A 22,827-nucleotide genomic window follows, 5' to 3' on the forward strand; every position below is an offset into this window, starting at 1 on the left:
TTGATATTATTTGGTTGCTTATTTGTTTTTGGTTGCAAGCTGTAGGAGTTGTAGAACCGAAGGACAGGATAACAAATAATTATACATAAATGCATATACAAATATGAAACATTATAGGATAAATTGTCATGTGTGTGTATTAGTTAAATAAATAATTGCTATTTAAATTTAATCATTTAAAATTGCACACATAATGGTGGTATTATTCAGATCTCTCTTCCCCTTGTAGAGTGGCAGGGCCCAGATCCCAGGCACATGAAAGACAAGAAGCAAACAGGTGGCTGAGAGTGAGGGGGAGGAGGAGCCTCTGCTACTTACATCTTTTCAGAGTAAAGCATTGATTTTATTTTTTTACAGTCATTTGAGTATGTGTAGTGGGATGCCTTAGGGGTTGCTTGCTTTTTCTTTTTCCATATATAGCTGAGGTAGGAAAGAAATCCATGAAACGAGTGCACAGAAAGGTGCAATAGGTTCACACAGGCTAGACTTCATAGCTTAACACGAGGGAGTTGGATAAGTTCTGTAGCTGAGCGTGACCAGAGAAAGGTGATGCACTGTGGAATTTGTTAACATTTAGGACACATTCCAAGGCTTTCCCTTCTTTTCCCCTCGGAGGACTTGGGTAGTGGAAAAACAATTCATCCTGTACTTCACAAACAATTTTAACTCTCCTTTACTTGCTTCCTGAATAGATAAAAGAAGTGATATTCTGAACCTCACATCATGAATATTTGGGATAGCTACTGACAGCTAGTAAAATTCTATTGAATGAGAGTGTGAAAATGATATGGAGTGCCTTTTGGAAGATTAAACTTGTATTTAAGACCTTACTGTGCAGGCAGTTTAAAGACCACATTTAGCCATTGCTATTTATCACTGAAAATGGGAGAATGAAGAAACCCACAAGGGAGTGGGTTGTATTGTATTCTGAACACAAAATTCAGAGCACGTTTTGATGCTTTATGAATGAATGTGAAAAAGGGTGTGCTATATAAAACAGTGTTGGGGAACCACCAGCCCATGGGCCTAACAGCAGCCTTAATTTGGCCCACAAGGTCATTTTCCCCAAGCCACACCCACTTGCCCTACACCTGACACCATATACATTGTAAGGTATGGAGCAAGTAAATATGCAATTCCTTCCAAAAGTAGGGTTTGCAGTTTGAAATCCACCCCCTGGGCAAAGTAAAGTCTTCATCTAATGACAGTGGCTTTGTCAGGAGTTGGGGAAGGTGAGGATCCAGCCTGCGATCTGGAAAAGATTCCCCACTCCTGCTCTAAGGCAAAATGAAAAAAATGAGTAAATCCTTGAGGAGGTTATGAATGACATAAGGAAAAACACCTACTAGAATCAACGGCAGGACAGACTCGAGACATAGTCATACTAGTGAAAGTCTTCACTGGTGTGCAACTTTAGTGGTGTGCAACTATTCTCCTATTTGGATATGGCAACATATCAAAAGGAAGGGGAGATGGCAGGGCCACTTTTGCCTGCTGGGCAATTTATATTGCTTTGGGGGAAGATAACCAAAAGGAAGCTAAAAGCTTTGCAAAATGAGATAATTGTTTCCTGGTGGTTGCAAATAATGGTAGGTATCGGGCATGCTCTGTCTCCGATATTGCATTGATCAAGAGTGGATATGTGAATTGATAATCTTCGTCTTTAGACTCAATAAATTGATCGGCTAATTTATAGTCTCCTGAAGCCAATCTCTTCAACCATGTCAATGCCGCCTACATAGACGCAATTATCTGAGAGGTTCCCCAGATTCAATCCTTGAGTTAAAAAGCACACAGTAAAAGCAACCTCTGCTGGAACCAAGATTCACCGTGTATGCTTCCTTTCATGATTGATGCCGGGACAAGGAAAGAAATTAACTTCTTTTCCCCTCTCAGGATGAAAGCTGAATTCATTTTATACTTGGTGGGTTATGACAGGAAAGGGATCTCCATTTGTAAACAGTACCGTTTATAAATAATTATTTCTGGGGTGAAAACAACTGTTCTAAATGTACTGGAACTGTCTAGCAGTGTAAATTAGTTTTGTAGCCCATAAAATCCTGCAGTACAAACATTTGTTCAGTTATTGCCAACCTCTGGGTAGAATGTGGCCAGTTTTACCTGACAACAGTCCAAGGTCCACTAAAACGTCTTGGGCTGAGGGATCTGGTTAGGAACTTAGGCACACAGTTGACCTCCAAAGTCATGTTTCCTTCTTCTTTTTTGTAATATGTTATGGGGTCAAAATCAGCGAGGCGAGGCCTTAGACAAAGCAGATTTTGTTTTACTGTGACTCTCAGTCCTTTGGCCCAGAAATTGTATCTATAAATACATAGTGGGTATGAAATGTTTCTGCAACACAGGAATGAATTCACTGCAGTGGTTGATAGAGATGGTGTCCTAAGCAGGCATGGGGGTGGGGATTCTCAAACGTCAAAGGATCTTTTCCTCTTATTTCTGATTGCTGAATGAAACTGACATTGCCAGTCTGCTTTGGAGACCTGCACTCTATGCTAGCCTTACTCCCCCACCTTCCTTCTTTATTCTTTCTGAAAACAGAGAGTTGTATTTCTGCAGTTCAGATCTTGCTTTGAAACTAGATTATTCTTGGACCAAAACAAGCCATTGTGGTGATTTAACTATCATAGGGTATATATAGCAGTAATATATGCAAATTTCCTTATTTAAAATGTTCTGTGCTCACGAGGTTTGTCTTTTTTTTTTTTTAATTAACTGTAATAACAAAATTTTATTTGTGGCCCGCTAGGCCTCTCCAAAATCTGGTCTTTCAAATAATAAATAAATAAATAATCACTTTCATTTAACGATCACTCATCTGGTTTCTTGCTGTGATTCTGTGTGTCATCCTTCACTTGCTGAGTCACATGAGAGTAGGGCAGTGCTTCCTAAATATAACTACTTATCATAGTTGTATTCTAGCTCTGAGATGACAATTTGGAAGGGGAATTAAGCACAGGTGTCCTCTCTCTCCTTTATTGAGACAAAGATGGAATTGTTAGGATCACAGATGTATTTGAAAATAGCACATCTCTGCCCCACAACATACTCTTTGACTATTGCTAGAGGCTCAGGGGGAGATTGGCTCCAGACAGTGAAGATGAAGAGTACTCACAGTACCCTAAAGTTCTTGAGAGCCAGTGTGGTGCAGTGGTTAAGAGCGGTAGTCTCGTTATCTGGTGAACCAGGTTCGTGTCTCCGCTCCTCCACATGCAGCTGCTGGGTGACCTTGGGCCAGTCACACTTCTTTGAAGTCTCTCAGCCCCACTCACCTCACAGAGTGTTTGTTGTGGGGGAGGAAGGGAAAGGAGAATGTTAGCCGCTTTGAGACTCCTGAAGGGGAGTGAAAGGCGGGATATCAAATCCAAACTCTTCTTCTTCTTCTTCTTCTTCTTCTTCTTCTTCTTCTTCTTCTTCTTCTTTTCAAAAACTAATGGCAATAAAGCACCAACCACAGAAAGAGCATTAGTGCTGTATTATATGCTATAATAACGGGATGCGGTGGCGCTGTGGGTAAAACCTCAGCGCCTAGGACTTGCCGATCACATGGTCGGCGGTTCGAATCCCTGCAGCGGGGTGCACTCCCGTCCTTCGGTCCCAGCGCCTGCCAACCTAGCAGTTCGAAAGCACCTCCGGGTGCAAGTAGATAAATAGGGACCGCTTACCAGTGGGAAGGTAAACGGCGTTCTGTGTGCTGCGCTGGCTCGCCAGATGCAGCTTTGTCACGCTGGCCACGTGACCCGGAAGTGTCTGCGGACAGCGCTGGCTCCCGGCCTATAGAGTGAGATGAGCGCACAACACTAGAGTCTGGCAAGACTGGCCCGTACGGGCAGGGGTACCTTTACCTATATGCTATTAGATGTCCCAAATGTTTGGGAAACCCTAGCTTAAGGCAATGTCTGAGAGTTTTGAACTTGCTAAGCCTGGGGGGTATTCTCTTGGTGGTGGGTTTTCCTTGGAGCTAACTGTTGGGCAATCTTACTTAATTCTTCAGAATGGCTAGGAAATACCTGAAAAGAGAGCATGTCCCCCATTCTTCGCTAAGGACAATGTAATTTGGGAAACTGTAATTTGAGTCGGAGACTCTGATCAATAGAGAGACTTAAGTTTTACGATTCTGTAAGCTAAGTGCATCAGGGGTTAGGGCTGCCTCTCTGTCCAATTTAGCTGTCTGTTAAGAGGGTCAAGCTGTGACTCCACCTGTGTTCAACCTGTATATAAATAAAATATTACAAAATAGCATAAGCCTCTAGTGATGTCCTTCCAAGGGAAACCAAATCTGAATGAGCACCGTGCTGCTAAAAGGAACTATTCAGCCCTAGGAGACGTTGGAGATAAATCCGAATGGTCGGTTCATTGTTTGAATTTCATTAGCGCTGTGTTTGAATGTGAGAGCTGGGCTTTTCTTCCAAGTCTCTAGAATGCCAGTCTGCAGTTTCCAAGGTGGATTCCCAAAGGGAGGGTTCTTGCATTCATATTCCTGGTGTGATCCATTCTGAGACACTGAGTTTAAGCAAGCCTCTTGCAATCTTAAATTGTTTAGTTTGTGATCAAAACTGAACTAAAGGACTTCATTTTCATTTTTAGAAGAGAGAGGTAATTGTGTACATGTCCCAGTTTCCTACTTTATGAATGGAAATGTATGAGAGACATCTTCAATGATCTGTTTTTCATATGCAGATCATCTTTTCCCTTCTACAGTTCTTTAGACTTAAGGTGTAGTACCATCAAAGTGAAAGGCTGTGGATTTTAAGTGGAGCATTCTTTGCAGAAGTCTCTCTGCTTCAGAGATATTGCCAGAATCTACTGTGACAAAGAGCCAACTGGAAATGCAGTTCTTGATTCTTCTCCTATGCAGAGGAACAGCACACTGCAACAGACTGGAGGGGATATTTCCTGTTTTGAATGTTTTTTTGAAACTTAAATGTACAGTGTTTGATAGATATTTTCTGGTCTTTTTGACTTGGCAGATTGATCCAGCTCTGGCAGAAAGAATCAAGAAGAATAAAGTGACTCTGGAATCGGAATATGAGGTATGGTTCACTGCATGTTCTAGCACTGAAGGCTTTTCTTTGCTACCCTTCACTAGTGATAATAATGGTGTTTCTTCCCCTAGCTAAAATTAAAACAGCCCTGGCTTTGATTCATGGGCATCCAGTAAAAGCAGCCTTTGCTTTTGGATAGAAGCAATATTTGAGAGTTCAAAGCCTTTTACAGCACTCCTCTTCTTTGATGTCCGCCTGCCAAATACAACACTGCAAATACATTTTAACTGCTCCTGTGGTTAGTCTATAAAAGATTTGCAGGTCTGACTGGAATGTGCAGGAGTCTCCATTTATATTGCTAATATTATAATGGGATCCATGTGGCTAATTGCAAAACCATATGATTGCTTTAGTGACACTGGCTGTTAAATAATTGTTCTCTCAAACCACTTGTAACATTTCAGGTTTTCTGGCTCTCTTTTACAGCATTAATATATATATATACCCTTGCAAAGAAATGTTTTTCATTTCCTTGGGAAATGTTTGGTGGCAGTTGTGGTGGGGAGATATGTAATGATTAGACTATGGAATTAAACATTAATTTCATCTCCGTCAGGAGAGGCTTCCATAATTTTTTTCGTACTTGACTATAGCTCAATCTCACCCTCCTCCCCCAAATCCCTAGTATGTTACAGGTCCCAAGGAGACCAAAGAGGGTTGGGACCAATGTAGATTCAGCCCTCTTGTGGTCTTTGTGTATGGTTTCTGGTGCATATTAATACCAGTTGCTGGGGAACATGAGTGAGAGAGTGAAATTGTGCTTATGTGTTGTGGGTTTCCCTTAAGCATCTGGGTGGCCACTGTGAGGAAAAGGATGCTGGACTCGATGGGCCTTTGGGCTGATCCATCAGGGCTCTCCCTACGTTCTTAGGCATTTCCTGTAAATAACCCTTTCACTTCGATCTTTACTATTCACCTTGGTGTAAAAACAAAAGCCCAACAATAATCCTTGGAGGCATGCTTAAAAATGCATTTCATTCTGCATCGTTTGGGTGACAGAAAGCATCATTCTTTGCAAGTGGAATGAAATTGTTTGCCTCAAACTCATAACTTAAAAATCCATTAACACACAATTCTGTTGCCTTTCGAGAGCCTTTTGTCTTCTATATTCCCTTGCTGGTTATTGTAACTCTGCTCTGATTTATTTATGTAAAGAAACCATCATATAATGCAAAGAAGAGGTTCTCTCCTTTACACTTGACACACAACTCATCTCAGAATTGTGTGCCTATTTGGATATGCGGTACTTTCTCCCCACCAGGTTTTAGTAGCTGCTTGAAGACCAATATTTAGATTGCCGGAAATGGTATTGAGTCTCATGGGAAATTCAGAAGTAATGACACAAAAGTGGCACAGAGAAACATGAAATTTTAAAACATTAAATCTGTTCAGATGATGCTTGCAAGAACTGTACTAGATGAGGAAGTGGCTGAAAAACCCTTCTGCTTTGCCTGAAAACCCACTGAGGCCAAATCCAAACAACTCTTGTAGTGGAAGGGAATTTCAATTGTCTCGGTTTTGAAAGTACCTTATAATCAATGGGGTTTAGCTAAATACATGTACACAGAGCTGTAAACTCTCAAGGTGTTGGGCTTTTTTAATTATGCGGCTGTGTAGAGGGAATTCAATCTAGCCAGCAGCTGGTAGTGGAGGATTTTCTATTAAAAAAAAATTTATTTTTTTTGATCCAGCGCTACAAATAGTGCTTTTCCAAAAGAGAATCACAGAACACAGGGCTGAAGAAGCTTCAGCTGGTTGTTGGACATTTGGGAAGCAATGCACAAGGCCCCTGTTGACGAAGCACCCTCCTTTCCTGCTCCACACCTGACATAATGTATGAGGGCAGGTGGCCATGTCTTGCCCAAAGCAGCCTCATCGGTCACATGGGGAGACCTGTTGGGTCAAAACTGACTCACAGGCAAGAGGCTCCCCACCCCTGAATTGAGTTCTTTTTTGAAATACAAAGAGGAACATAGTCTTTAAAATATGTACAGTGGTACCTTGGGTTAAGTACTTAATTCGTTCCGGAGGTCCGTTCTTAACCTGAAACTGTTCTTAACCTGAAGCATCACTTTAGCGAATAGGGCCTTCTGCTGCCAGAGCACGATTTCTGTTCTTATCCTGAAGCAAAGTTCTTAACCTGAAACACTATTTCTGGGTTAGCAGAGTCTGTAACCTGAAGTGTATGTAACCTGAAGCGTATGTAACCCGAGGTACCACTGTATAAGGAGAGGGCAGATTTCAGATCTGCATAATCTGATCCCCCACTCCAATCCTCTTCTCAACTCTTATACCTGACAGCTGGAACCTGGTGCCAAAGACATCCACTTAGAATTAAAGAATTCTGAGCCCAGGAATTTTTTAGGAGAACAAAAACAGAACAAAGCTTACAGTCCTTCTACACAAAACTCCACTCCTGGTTACTGGCGCCCCAATAACTTTTTTCATTTTAGCAGTTGAAACTGGGGATAGACATTTTGCTTTTGCTGTTGGGAGTCTGAAATCCTTGCCAGTTTTCCAGAAGTTACTCTGAGATCTGCCAGTAGATCCTGATCCACCTTGCCCCCCCCCCCCCCGTTTCTGAATTACAAAAGGTTTCAACTTAGTACTTGTACCATATATTTCAAGAAGGCGCTTATGCCTCTGAATAATTACAAAGCTGTATTGTATAAGCTCTTGGGCTCCATGATCACTGCAGATGGTGACAGCAGTCATGAAATTAAAAGACACCTGCTTCTTGGAAGAAAAGCGATGACAAACCTAGACAGCATCATAAAGCAGAGACATCACCTTGCTGACAAAGGTCTGTATAGTTAAAGCTATGGTTTTCCCAGTAGTGATGTATGGAAGTGAGAGCTGGACCATAAAGAAGGCTGATCATCGAAGAATTGATGCTTTTGAATTATGGTGCTGGAGGAGACTCTTGAGAGTCCCATGGACTGCATGAAGATCAAACCTATCCGTTCTGAAGGAAATCAGCCCTGAGTGCTCACTGGAAGGACATATCCTGAAGCTGAAGCTCCAATACTTTGGCCACCTCATGAGAAGAGAAGACTCCTTGGAAAAGACCCTGATGTTGGGAAAGATGGAGGGCACAAGGAGAAGGGGATGACAGAGGACAAGATGGTTGGGCAGTGTTCTCGAAGCTACCAGCATGAGTTTGACCAAACTGCGGGAGGCAGTGGAAGACAGGAGTGCCTGGCGTGCTCTGGTCCATGGGGTCACAAAGAGTCGGACACGACTAAACGACTAAACAATTGTATAAGATGAGCGAAGTTCTGCTTTGGATATGGTATTCAAGATCTCAAAGGAGAGCTACAATTGGTGCATATATTTGTATAGCAAATGACTTCACTTTCAGGTCTATCATGAATTCTATCCTGTCTTGTGTTCTGGGAGTAAGCTCCTTCCCCCAGTTTCCCCCACACCCACCTACAGAGTTTAAAGCATTCTGCTCACACACTTATATGTTCTTATGCAGTCAGCTAGGCCTGGCTGTCTCATTTGCCTAATAAATCATTGCTCTTTCTAGAAGTGCCACCAGAACTAATGGGAATGTAGCTCTGCTTCTGGGATGCACCTTGTAAAGCAGATTGTAAAAATGCAAAGCATAGCATTTCATGCTTGGACACATTATTTGAAGGGGCGGGGCACGGGTGAAAATCCAAAAATAAACCAACACGGGTACAAGTGGCAAATGAATCCCTAACAGATAATTTGCTTTAAATAGTCAACAGAACTGTAGGCTTAAAAACACACACCCTGAAATAACTTCCTCAGAGCTACAAAGTAGCATATTTATGTTAATTTTTTTTATCCTGCTTTTTTCTCTGAAGAACTCAAGATCAGCCATTTAGGCTAAGGTTACCAGATTTTTTTTCAATGAATCCGGGGACACTTTTCAACTCGATGGGTTTTGTATGGGGACTGATTTGTAAATCTGGGGACTGGCCCCAGGAAACAGGGACGTCTGGTAGCCTTAATTTAGGCCTCACAAAGGTGTCAAATTTGTGCCTGGGCTATGCCATTTCAGACTTCAGCTGGGGTCTTGTGCAGTTTAAATACTGCCCATGCTGAATTCCTTCTGCAGAAAAAGTAGAATGTCAGCAAGAAGGGTTGTAGCCTCGACTTTCAATTCTTGCTTTCTACATGGAGTTACAGAGGAGCATCCAGTCATTTGAACCTCCACCTGACTGAAGTGATAGGCCTTTGCCTCACAGCAATCATAAAATCATAGAATCGTAGTTGGAAGGGACCCAAGGGTCATCTAGTCCAACCCTCTGCAGTGCATTAATCTCAGCTAAAGCATCCATGACAGATCCATCCAGCCTCTGCCTAAAAAGGAAGGAGAGTACAACCTCCTGAGGGAGACTGTTCCACTGTCGGAACAGCTCTTACCATCATAAGGGTTTTCCATATGTTTAGTCGGAATCTCCTTTCTTGTAACTTAAAACCATTGGTTCGAGTCCTACTCTGCAGAGCAGCAGGAAACAAGCTTGCTCCCTCTCCCCTGTGACAGCTCTTTAGATATCTCCTCTCAGTCTCCTCTTTCCCAGACTAAACATATCCAGCTCCTTCAATCATTCCTCATAAGGTTTGGTTTCCAGACCCTTGATGAGTCAGGTGGGGACAGAAGCAGACATCACAAGAGCTCCAAAGCAGTAGCCTTCTGTTGCCACCTCTTTCTCTCTTACGGTAAGAGTCTTGCCGCATAATAACCAGCCTTACAAAATACGTTGCAGGATTTCACTTTGAGTTTCCCTCCCCCTTCACGTGGAATTGGAGCAAGAGAATACACAGCAGAGTGACAGGTCACCACATGTTTTGCAGTAACAGAGAGGGAAAAGTAGATGTGGGGCTGCTGCTCTCATCACAAAAGGCATGTGGCTGCTGCTGTCTGATTCTGGTCTGAGGCGCTATGGAACCCTCTGAAACAATGGGGCCAATAGTGGTAGAGGCTGCAGGGGAAGGGGGAAATCGGCAAAGGCAGCTTCCCCATCCCTGTCGGTGGGCTCTCTCCCCTGGGTCAAAAGCCTTCTGGGTACAGGCAAGTGATGTGCCCAAGGCAACCCAGTTGTGGTGGGTACCGTATCAGTCCGACTATAAGCCGCACCCGCAAATAAGCTGCACCTTTAAAATGCAAGGCTTATTTGTGGGTGTGACCTGCCTCCCAGCACTACTGCCCTGAACGGGGGATGGGGATGGTTTGCCAGCACTCGGTGCCCCGCTCCCCAAGATGGTGTCGGCACATGGCTCCGAGTATAAGCCACATTTTAACTTTTCACAGTCGGAACATGGGGGGGAAAGGGCAGCTTATATTCAGGCCAATGCAGCGTTTTGTTTCCCACCAACAAGCCCAACACTCTGACTCCTGTATCACACTGCGTATGTGTTTTAAATATGTCTTGCTTATAACTGGAATAATGCATAGAGGAATTGAAAGAAAGAATCTGTTTCCCATCTTTTTCAAATTCTTTTTGTCCACACTTCCTCTTGTCATTTTCATCTTTCTCATTAGTCTGTTGGAACAACTTGCTCAAGCAGGTCCCAAACATAACACCCCGGAGGTAAAAATCTTAATATCTTTACATGTACTGTACTCCATTTTTCTGCTTTTTCTGCTTTTATATTGATTTCCCCATAAGAAAACTAATAATTGGATAGCTTCAGCAATCCTAGGGAAGATATAGTATAGTAAAATAAAGTCAGACACCATGCACGTGTTGGGTGGGCACACACTTTTTCAGTGGGGTAGGTGACAATTTTACCTCCAAGCTTATTAGCCTCCAGGTCTGGGGTCTGACTTGCTTCTGCCTCTTCTCATTCATTCTTTCTGAACCTGTAAATGTGCGAATTAACAGTTTTCCAGAAAGAAACCATAACAGACTGTCCCTTCTGAAGGGATGTGACATGAGAAAGAGCCAAGAAAACCCAAGTTTCACTAATGCTGTACCAAGACTCTAAACTAATGGCTCCACTAGGCTCCTTCCTGCTTGGGCATGGTTGGCAGCAGGGGAAATTGTCCCTGTTTAAATGGAGCCAATGTGATGTAAAATAAATAACTTAATCCCCGTGACAACACAGTACCTGACTTTGTCTGATGTCTGTTCACTTGCAAAGTGCAAAATAGCCCAGGGTCTAGCTGAGCAGAGGTTGTTTTCTCCTCCTTCCACCTAACAATCCTTTGCTTGTCTTGAACATTTAAGCTAACCCTCTTTGGGATGGAGCTTGAGGGAACCAGCTGGATCTCAAGTGTGCTCGGCGCTTGAGCCTTGCCTCTGCTAGATACTCACCTGACCTGGAAGCTTGCACAGGCCTTTCCCAAAAGTGACAGTTCTGTAGCATATACTGTCAAGTCGTTGCATATCTCTGTCTATTCCAATTCATGGTGCTTGCAGGAGGTTGTGTTGTCTTTCCGTCGTGCAGAGACTGCTTCCTTACACTCATCTGCATGGAGAAAAGCCAGCTGGGAAGTAGCAAATACGGATCCTGCAATATCATGGAAAATTGGGAGAGGGAGCAAAGGAACACCCACATTTTTCTTCCAAGCACAAGCATTGGTGGATCACAGGGGAAGTAGCCGACCTTGCCTGAGTCTCTCATCTTATCTCTGACAGTTACGGCATGCATGTTTTCTCAAAAGTATTGATGCATCCAGTCTTCTCCACCTTACATCAATCAATCAATCAATCAATCAATCAATCAATTAAGGGTTAAGTCATCCCCCTTGAACTACCTCCTTCCTATATGCACCTTAATCAAACTGGAAGACACCCTAATTATTGTATTGAAAGTGTGTACTTGTCCCCCACTACTGCAGTTCCCAGTTAACATGTAGTGTGACTCAAGACCACACAGCATGTGATCAGAGGAAGACTCAGTTTAGGTGACTTTATTCTCTCTCCCTGTCCCGTCCCCGTCCCCCCCCCCCCCGAAGACACGTGCACTTCTGAGGGGTGAAAAAGGTGTTCAGGGCCCACACACAATTAGGTGTTTTTGTCAAGCAACTGGTACACACTGGATGGTTTATCTTCATGCTAGAAGGGAGGAGCTGATCTTGCTCAGCCATTAAGTGAGGGCATCACACTTGGGGAATGGGAACTGAGGCAAGGAGAGAGAGGCCGTTCATACCTAATTATACTAGAGTAACTGAGCTGAAGGAACGGAGGATTTCAAGCTATATATGGAATAGCCATAGGCTGCACATGCTGTACCTTCAAAGCACATTTGAAGCTCATTTTCCCCTCCCAAGAACTCTAGTTTACCCCTTCACAGAGTTACAGTTCCCAGCAACCCTTTAACAAACTACAGTGCCCATAATTCTTTGAGGGAGGGAATGTGCTTTGAATATGCTCTAAAGGTATAGTGTGTAAGCAGGCTAAGTTGTCTACATAGACATTCTGTAAACTCTAGACTTCAAGCTCGATCTACACATGAAAATAAAAGAGGTGGTAAAGCCTTGGTGAAATAGGCTGCATCATTTCAGGTTGCTTGCAGTGGATATTCCTGACAGAAAAGAGAAATACAATCCACACAGCAGATTCTAGCCCCTACCTTGTATCTCCACAAATTCTCCAAGGTCATTTCTTCTGGCTTTCTTTTCTTTTATGTGGGGAAGCATTCTAAAAATGATATTCCACCACTTGAAGCCTTTGGTCCGGACTTTATCACCTCTTTCTGCTGAATGAGTAGACTGAGGGTATTGCCACACTAGTGTTTTAATGTGCAAGAGCCATGGTTTGTACATTCGCTTTGCGTGAGGTATCCATATGACACACGGCCATACTTTCTCCCCACCCCCACCCCCAGTTCTGTCAACTTTCCCCATATCATAATTTTTTTGACCTTTTTAAAAAGAAGAGCAGTGCATTCTTCTCAAGTGGAGACAGCCTTAGTGCCACCCTTCTGACCTCTGAAAGAGGTGTGTGTTTCGGGTGTGCACTGACATTTAGGGAAGACAAATCTATCACCACTTTGCACACGTCTTTCCCTATCCTTTGCCCTGTTGCTCAGAGCAACTTGCTTGGCTTGATTGATTGCTGTTCAAGAGGCGGGGGAGAAAAGAAGAACCTGTCTCCTGTCTTTGGCTGCAATTTTATTTTTGTCACTTTTCCTGTCTTCTGATTAAGTGGCAGCTTCTCCTTTCAGCTCTCTGGGCCCCCCAATTTCTGAACACCCAAGGGAGGCAAGCAGCTCTGTTCCCAGGCAAGTACCCTCTTTTTCCTGTCAGATCCCCTCACTGCTACTCCCAAAACAGCAAAGTCACAACACATCCATAACAAGTGCCTTCTCTCCCAATGCCTTCTTTATTTTTAAACTTGTGCTGTTTCTTCTTAATGAAATAGTTTAACTGCAGGTACTGCAGGAGATAATGAATTCCAACCACAGCATTGTGAAGGGGTGAGAGCCTGGTCACGAACCACTTTCTCTCCCCCCCCCCTAAATTGTGAATGGTTTATTCACAGTTTGCTAATATATTATAGCATACAAAGGGTATATGACAAAAATTTGGCTACAGACAAAAATTGAAAGGCATAAATTCCACAGCAACCCCTACCCTCCAATACATACAGACTAAATCCACTTACATCTCATCTTTAATAGATCACTTAAAAAAAAAAGTAAACACCAACCCAAAACATGAATGCTTTGACCTCAGTTCTTAATTTGGATTCTGCAATGTAGCTTTAAAAAAAGGGTTCACACACACTCAAGTTCCTGAGCATAACTAGGATGTAAACTCCCAATATTTGTGTAATGAAACGAAAATCACTTTTTTAAAAATCTGTATATGGTACCCCATTAGCTCCAACAAAATGCTACTCTAAACCTGTGTGTTTAAGGTATGCCATGCAGAGTTCTTCATAAGCCAAGCACTTTGAATGCATATGCATTTTAACTACGGCACACCAGTTTCTGCTCCAAACCCCACAGCCTTCCCAAGTGAGCTGAAAGGCCAGATCCCAAGAAGCCTCCTGCACCCTTTCTCAGCCCATCAGCCACTTCTCCCCCTCTAGGAGCTAAGGAGCAAAAGAAGATTAGAAGGATGGTGATCCTGGCTGACTAGGAGCAGTTGCATGAGGGATGGAAAGTGCTAACTCAACACAGTTGATAAAGAAAATAAGAAGCTACCCACTCTTCTGGCAGAGTTGAAAATCTCTCTTACATAGCTACTCAACTGTTTTGCCTCCTGGGTGTGCAAGAGGGTTTATCCACACTTACTTTTCCTTCACTCTTTCCAGGCATCATTCGCGCTTTAAAATTCTGTGTCCGAATGCCTTTTTTTTTGTCTCTGTGAAAACCCTCACTGCAAAGCTAAATCGGAGCAAACAGCAGTCAGTAGAAAACGCGAATCGATGTTTGCTCTGACTGAGTGCTAAAGAGCGGGGTTTTGCAGGGAAAGCACTGGAGCATAAAAACCCCAATACTCGGACATGGAGTTTTACAATGGGAACCTATGCCTGGGAAGAGCAGGGGGAAAGGGAAGTGTCAATATGCCCTGTATGAGCACGAGAGAATGAACTTTAGCAGTCTGTTGGTGAAGAAAAGGGCAAGGGTAAATATTTTTCACCATTAGTGTGAAATATATATACAGTGGTACCTCGGGTTAAGTACTTAATTTGTTCCAGAGGTCCATACTTAACCTGAAACTGTTCTTAACCTGAAGCACCACTTTAGCTAATGGGGCCTCCTGCTGCTGCCGCGCCGCCAGAGCACGATTTCTGTTTTCATCCTGAAGCAAAGTTCTTAACCTGAAGCACTATTTCTGGGTTAGCGAAGTCTGTAACCTGAAGCGTATGTAACCTGAAGCGTATGTAACCCAAGGTACCACTGTATAAAAAACACTGTATCCTCGTCCCCTCCCCAGCTGTGTGGTCTGTCAATTACAGTGACATGTAGCTTAGAACAGGAGAGCAATAACATTAGCACTTGGCTCCCTTTTTTCGTGGAGGTACTTTAAACTTTGTGATTAGTATTTTTATTCTCTGTTACAACAATGAACTCTTAACAACTTCCAACAAACTTTGGAGTACTGATGCTCTTGTCCCGTTACCTATTTTCCTCTTTGAGTTCACACTTCCATTGCAACACATTAAAGCATTACAAATGTGCAGCCACACCTCTCTTTATGTGCTGAAGGTGGGGTCAATGCTGGGGTACCTTTGCCAATACACATTAGGCAAGGCATCCAAGTATCTGCAAATTTGTCCTTCACTTTAGGTCCTCTGCTAGCTCTGCAATGTTGTGTAAGCTTCTCAGGCAAGGCAAGCTGCCAGACTTTGGCAGTCCATCCCTTTACCAAAAAGTTTGCTGTCTTCCAGTGACATGCTCTTTCTGTCTGAGTAACTACCAACATGAACACAGTCATTTCTTTATGCACTAGTTCCCATTTTTGTGTTTCCAAAAGTAACAACAGAGTCATTGCCATATCCAGAAGGTGTTGTTGATCCAAGTACATTGGTGCCTCATAAGTGGCCTGACTGTGTGTGTGTGTGTGTGTGTGTGTGTGTGTTTTGGTTGAAATAATTATCTCCTCTCCCATTTCAAATTAGAATTGGCAAAGAGTGCATAACATTGCTCAGGAATTCTAAGATACCAGTTTTGGAATCAGTGGTTAAAATCTGCAGTTTTGAAAGATACGGGTCACCATCTTGATACAAAATGGCATCCAATTAGGCAAAACTGACAAAAACCACTGCTCCTTCATTTCAAGCACTATCGTGCAAATCTTGATTATGATTTGATTAAAATTTGCAGTTTTGAAAAGCTCAGTCTGCCATCTTATTTCTTTATTAGTTATTTTTTTATCCTGCCTTTCTTCCCAAAAGAGCCCAAACATCAAAATATTAAACCAATAATTCAAAATAGTGTCCAATTATATGCAACTATAGAGAAATCCTACTCTTTGATCTTTGGAACCATCATGAAAATTTGGTTACAATATCTTACGAGGTGTCCAAATGCATAGAGAACAGGCAAAGAGACAAACCGCTTTCCAAAATATATAATAATAGATGAACTTTTTATTCTTATCATGGAATGTTTTACCAGAGGGCTCTTGAATTGTCAGCTGTTCACTTTTGCTGCCCTGTCTTACTTCTTGATGAAGTTTCTTAATAAGATTCTGTTTAGGATCTTCTGTGGAATACCAGAAGCCATTTGATGTTCAATGCTGCCTTTCCCAGTAGAACAGCATTTAACACAGTGGCCAAATAATGGACTAGAGCAGACTATGCTCCTGTAAAGCTTCTGCACAATCCATGCACAGTTGACATACAGAAGAAATTGCACCAGTTGAATGTCTGCATCACTAGTAGGAGCCCTGACCTGTAAGGAATCTGCCTCCCCATAGGAGGTTGTTAGTTGGAGAGAAACAATTCACATTCACAAGATATTAAACTTTCAGTCACTGGCCCAGCAACAAAAGGCAAGAAATAGCAACTCTTTAGTCTCTTTCTTTCTTTCTCTCTCTCTCAAAAGAAAAAAAAAAAAAAAAAAACCTCCAACCAGCAAGATGAAAAATTGAGTTGGTAATAGAGCAACAAAACTTTTTGGCTCAGGGAGTATAAAATGCCTTAACCAGACAGAAGGTGGTTTGAGGTTCTCACTTAAAAGGAATCATGGGGGCCCTTCTTAAGCAGAATAAATTGGCTATAAAAGACATCTTATTGATTGAAGGGGAGGTGGAGTATGTTGGCCCCCGTTCATATTTCCTTTGGATTTTATTTGCTGCATTTAAAACCCACAGTTGTGTTCATCTAGGCTCTTTTTTATGTGGCTCTGTTGAAATATCCGATGGCTTATGTTATGTACTGAGTTGAATAGGATCCAAAAGGCAGCAGTCTGATTGGTCCTAGAACAATAGGATTCAGAATGCAGCAGTCTGATTGGTCCACAGGAGCCACTCAATCCAGCTCCAGGTAGAAGTGAATCCGCAACCTGATTGGCCTACAGGTGAATCCCGGAATTAGCCAATCATGTATGGCCCATTGTGTAAATAATGTATATAAAGCAGACATTCTGGGGGGACTTCCATTCCTCCTCACCACTATGAGCTGAATAAAGAGCATGAAATCCACTCTCGACTCCCAGTATATTTCAGCTTACAACGGTGAATGCAAAATGAAGAGCCATGTCTTGCTCTGTTAGTCTCATAGTTTTAAACACTCCAAACCATGCATATTTTTTAATGTTTCACCTTACTTCAGTACCTGAGGATGCTTGTCAGTAGTTTGGGTCCCACTACTTTGGAGATCACAGATGAGGAACCTGAGGTCTGGGAGACCAAAAAATATTTCCATATAAGATATGGTAAATGAAAGAATTTATTTGATTGATCCACCCCAGAGGAACGGATGCTCTTTTCACTGCTCCTGCCAGCTGGTCAGGGAATTACTGCCTACTTGGAGTAGCTGGAGCCATTTTATACTAGGGTTGCCATATTTCAAAAAGTCTGGGAATTTACAGACGTATGGCAACCCTATTTTATACAAGCATCTCTTTTTCTGCTTTGGCCTGCCTTCTTTCTTTATCCGCTCCTGGGTTACAAACATAAACAAGCCTGCTGGACCAGGTCAAAGGCTAATCTAGTCTCATAGTAGCCAAACAGATGCCTATCAGAAGCCCCCTAACTTGAGCTCAACAGGGCTTGGAACATCTTCCTAAATATATTTTCGGTAGGTATCACTAGTTTGCCTTTTCTCCATAATAAAACAAAGCTGGATAAAATACGTTTTCTAATCCATTTTGACTACATCTGAACTCCGTGATTGTTAGTGGGCAAGAATAAAGTAGTTTACTGTGGTTTCAAAGCCACAGTAAAAAAAATAATAAATCATTTGACTGCTGGGCCTCATTGACTTCCCCTTGGGTGCATTCACATGCTGTGCTCTTGCTCCTCCAAACACACCAGTTTTGTAGGTAACTGAACAGGTAGCTTAGCTGTTGAGAGCCACTTCAGAGGGGAAACGGCTTCCAGGAACAAGAGGAGCAGTACTGCTTCTTTCCCACACAAATTGCACCTGCTTCAGAAGTTGAGAATGGGTGAAGTCAAAAGCAAGATACAGCAAAATGTAAGAGATGCTCCAGGGGTGCTGCAAAGAGTCAGGTACTTATCTTGCTTCTCCAGTCTGAGTGTCCCTGTTTTTCTTTAGTTACAGAGAAATAGCGGTGCTCACGCTGAATTGCGGCTTCCTTTGTGTTGATCTTGGGATGCTTCCTTAATGGTTTCCTCTACAAATCTTAGTCGTTATGTGTTCCAAAGGAGACACTTTAATTTATAAAGAGAACCTGAGGGTGTTTAGAATGTTTTCCTTCTTGCTTATTAGTTTATTTTCTTGTTGTTGTTGTTTATGCCTACAGAAATTGAAAGATGCCAACTTTGACGACTGGAAGAACATCAGAGGGCCCCGTCCATGGGAAGATTCCAAGTCTTTACAAGAGCAGAAGCGGTAGCGCCAGCAAAGCCTTGGCTGGAAGCCAGCCTCACTGCCTTCGCTTGGTGTGACCTTGAATGGTTTCTTTCCGGCAGACGGGTGAAGCAGTAGCTAACCCTAGCATGAAAAGAACCGTTTTGATCTGACAGAAGGTCTTAGCAGAAGCCTTGTAAATAAACATTGTGAAGCACTGTGTTTCCCAGTGATTAGCAATATTCTACCCAGGGGCTGCCAACCTTTTTGGACCCATGGGTATCTGCAAACCAAAGAATCTGTCGGCACCATATGCGCACCGCAACCTGTTCTATTAGGTACAAAGGAATGCTTCTTTTAAGCATAGGAGGGATCCGATAGGTACCAGGGAATGCCTCTGCAAGCTCATGTTTGTCTGCAAGCACCACACTGACGATTCCTCTACTACACACATTTCTAGAATGGGCTGACCATTTCCCACTAAGAACATCAAGAGTTTATTTTTGCTTCTTCAGTGCATTTAAGGACAGAATCCTCACACCAAAAGGTGGGTTGCTATTTAGCTACTCAGTCCAGGTTCTCGCCTTATTAATAGGTCCAGCCAGGTCTGGCGCTAGATCTTACAGTGATCCAAGCAAGGAGTCCCTTCAGCACCAACCTTCAGATTTTATTTTTGATTGCATTTCCAAAACACTTCACAACTTCAATACATGACTTGCATACACAATTTATCCCCGTCATATAAGGCATTACAATTTTGAACATGTATCTGATCGCAGTGACTAACGTGGTTTTTATAATATCCCCCAAGAATAATGATAAAGAAGATGAACATAACACTGGTCACAGAGGCCAGGATTACCAGCTATATAATGAAGTTTCACTGTTCGGGCAATTTGTTCAGCTCTTGAGTGGATAGTTAAGAGGATAGCCCATGACACATGTCTCCCAAGGGTAGCACCCAGTCAGTAGCCTGGGATGCCTGCCCCTAAATCCAGCCCTGGGCCATCTAAATGGTGATTTCTTGCAGCCAGCACCATATTACCCCACAGAGGTGCAATGGGCTTCTTCACGATACAGCTTTGGCAAATGTTGAAGATTCCCCGCTTTGTGTGGCCTTTGACACCTGAGATGCGTGTTTTCCAGACCCACCATGTTCCTGCAACTGTAATCTATTTTAACAGTTTTAAATTTTAATTTTTAAATTGCTGCAACATGCACTTGGACCTGCTGGTGAGGGTGGGCAATAAATTTATTATAAATAATAATATAGCAATAATAAAACTAAATACATCCAAGCAGTGGGACAGTTTTTGAGGTGGGCGGGCAGGACAGCAAAAGGCTTCAGTGCTGGTCAGGGCATGTTTCTTCCTTCAATAAATCATTGGAATTGTTGCTTTTGTTTCTAAGTCCATTTCTAAGTTCATGCCCTTTGGGCCAGCAGAACTTTGGTCCATCTAGCCTGGTATTGTCTATTCTGAACAGAAAATGCTCAGAGCTGACAATCCTGGCATCTCTGTCAGGTCTTTTTCAGCCTTGGTACTTGAGATCTTTTAATGCAGGGGTTGCCAACTTGGGGGGGGGGGGCTGTGGGCACATTTCCAAACCAGAGAAATTGCCACAGGCATGCTCCACGATGGGTTCTGTTTGCTCAAGTAGAATGATTCTTCCAAGCTTTATTTCAGGGGCATGCATGCAAAGCATGTGCTGTAACTGCTGAGCACTGGCCTAGAAAGGCTATTGGAATTTGGATTGCGGTCATGGATGTTTTAGTTGAGATTCCTGCGTTGCAGGGCGTTGGACTAAACGACCCTATGATTCTTAAGCCTGTTTCAAGCTTCCTAGCTGTCTGCCTGTGTGGGGCGGGGAGAACTTGACAAGACCATCCCTTAAGGACTCGCAGTGATCCATAGGTAACCTTTTCTTGCACAGAGAGTTCCATTTGCTGTTACGAGATGCTATAGTCTAGCACTTCCCAGAGGACTTATTGTTGTTCCATTAGCCTCAGTTGTGCCTCATGAATGGCTCATTCTGCCTGCTACATATTTTATTTTGCAGTGGTCTTGCTGCTGGCAGCTTTTCCCTGTGCGAAATCTAAGAGTCTTTATATGCGATGTGCGATCCAGTGTACACACACACACACACACACACACACACATCGAAGTGTGGCACTTTGTAAGAGCATTTTCTCATCATGCCCCCTCCGTCTCTTGAGATTTAGGGAGGCCAAGCCCGGTTATTTTATTCCATCGTCTTGTGTGATTCTTTCTGCATTAATATTTGGAATATATTTATTTTAAAGATATTTATATCTTTCCAGACATGACTACAAATCAAGGTGGCAAACAAACAAAAAATAAAGCTTCCGTGGAACATTCGTATGTTCAGTGAAAAGAGGGATGTCTACCATGAAAATGTTCCTTGGCCTACAATTTTGGAAGCAGGTTTTTGGTTTCACCTCAGCCAGAGGAGAAGCAGCTGTCCCAGAATCCAAATACCATTTCCTGGCTGGGCCACAAATATCCAACTTGTGTTCAGAGTTCTGTAAGTTTACAGCAGACCTTAGCATCTTACCATCACCTTTCGATAAACTGTCCCCTGATGTGTGGGGCTCTGTTTGCATGCACACAACTGTGGGAGTCATGTGCCCTCCCACCCCGCCCAGCTTGATAGTCCATACATTTCCAATTTGGGTAAATGCCAGAACAGCAGGACCAATTGTTTGCCTTGCCCCCAGCCAATTGACACTCTTCCTTTTGGCATGAGGATCACATCCTGTCCATATGATTGCAGTTTCACACACGCCTTGCAGCTGCAACAGAGAAGTAACTCCAGTGTGTTGTTGTATGAGTGTGATAGAGGCCTGAGTTGAAATAGTAACTTTGCCTGTTACCCCAAGTGTCTCACTTTCTGGTATTTATAACCCCATGTCAGTCCTGGGTTGTGCAGAACGGTCCTCAAGAGTGATGCATTTAGATCTGTGAGACTAAGCCAATAGCTTACTTGAAGCAAATCCCATTAAACAACTGAGCCATTGGGGCCAATACGTTTTACCCATCATTTTCCAAACTGCAAAAAATGTTGCTGTTTTTTAAAAGCTGATTTGTTGTGCTAGGGCAGGGGTCGGCAACCTAAGGCCCATGGGCCACAAGCTGCCCACGGGGGCCGTTTAACCGGCCCACGAGCTGCCCCCGAACCAAGCCGCCCGCTCGGTGAGTCCCCATGTGCTGTGCTAAACCAGCGCAGCACAGCACTGGGACTCGCTTCCACGGCACCAGAAATCATGTCTGCACATGTGCAGATGCCAAAAATCATGTCTGCGCAGACACAGACACCAGAAATTGCCTCTACGCAGACGTCGGATCTCCACTGGAGTGAACTGGCTTAGGTGAGGTAAACCTTGCCGACCCCTGTGCTAGGGCAACAGAGCAACATGATCCATTTTAAGCGCAGAAATTTACAGTATGCATGTGAATCCCTCCTGCAAAATCCTGAAAGTCTAGAGGCACCTAGCATTGGACTTGGGCTGCACACTGGAATAAACTGGATGAGGAATCTTCCCTGAATTGCCTTAGATTAGAAGCTGTGATTCTTGGCGTTGTTTTATTATGCGATCAGAGAGAATTTTATGTTATATGGTACACGTCTTCAGGCACAGAGGGGGTGTTTCCTCCAGTGTTTCATTAGAGATTCATATGGATTATTGCTTGGAAGCTTACATACCAATTTGAGTAAATTTCATCCTATGCATGAAGCATTTGCTAGGAAGAATGTTTTAATTACAAATGCAATCTGAAATTTAAAGGTTTAAAACCTTGTTGGCTGCTTCGCCTTGGGCCTTTGAGAACTCTAGCTTAGCAGAGCATAACACATAATTACTGTGAGCCTAGGGAGTAAAAAAAAACCCAACCCAAACCATCTTCGCAGGAGAAGAAAATCTTGAGTGACTTAATAGAAAAGTATTCCCTTTAAGGACACTCTCCCCCACTTTTTTTTAAAAAAAGGATGGCCTCCGTCAGTGTGTCTCTGTGGAAGCACAGTACTTACAATCTCTGGGGATTTCTTTGTCATTACCCTTGAGATATCTCCCAGCATAAGTCTGAGGAAATCCACAGGGATCTTGAGTTACTGAGCCACACATTTTGATACTGTTCAGACCCGCATTGTGGAAGATCTCTTGCCTTGCTTCTGCCATTCTTTGGCATCCAATCCACCCTACTAAAGCAGGTATAAGGAACCTGTGGCCCAACAACATCTGGAGGACTAATACTGGCCTAATTTGGCAAATATAAAAGGCTTTCTTTAAGGGTGTGGTGTTATTATGACACACACAAAAATATGAATTCCGCCCCAAA

The 22,827-nt window shown here is 43.0% G+C and overlaps 1 protein-coding gene across 1 annotated transcript in view; it reads left to right on the top strand.

The window, feature by feature from the left end:
• Positions 1-18,694, top strand: part of COX16 (cytochrome c oxidase assembly factor COX16) — a 42,785-nt gene extending 24,091 nt beyond the window's left edge. Inside the window, exons 3-4 of the mRNA XM_028725096.2 lie at positions 4,989-5,051; positions 18,426-18,694. Of these exons, the coding sequence (XP_028580929.1) occupies positions 4,989-5,051; positions 18,426-18,518 (156 nt within the window). The 3' untranslated portion in view covers positions 18,519-18,694. The remainder of the gene's footprint in view (positions 1-4,988; positions 5,052-18,425) is intronic.
• The last annotated feature ends 4,133 nt before the right edge of the window (positions 18,695-22,827 follow it).

Source organism: Podarcis muralis, chromosome 1 (assembly GCF_964188315.1).
Source record: "Podarcis muralis chromosome 1, rPodMur119.hap1.1, whole genome shotgun sequence".
NCBI lineage: Eukaryota > Metazoa > Chordata > Lepidosauria > Squamata > Lacertidae > Podarcis > Podarcis muralis.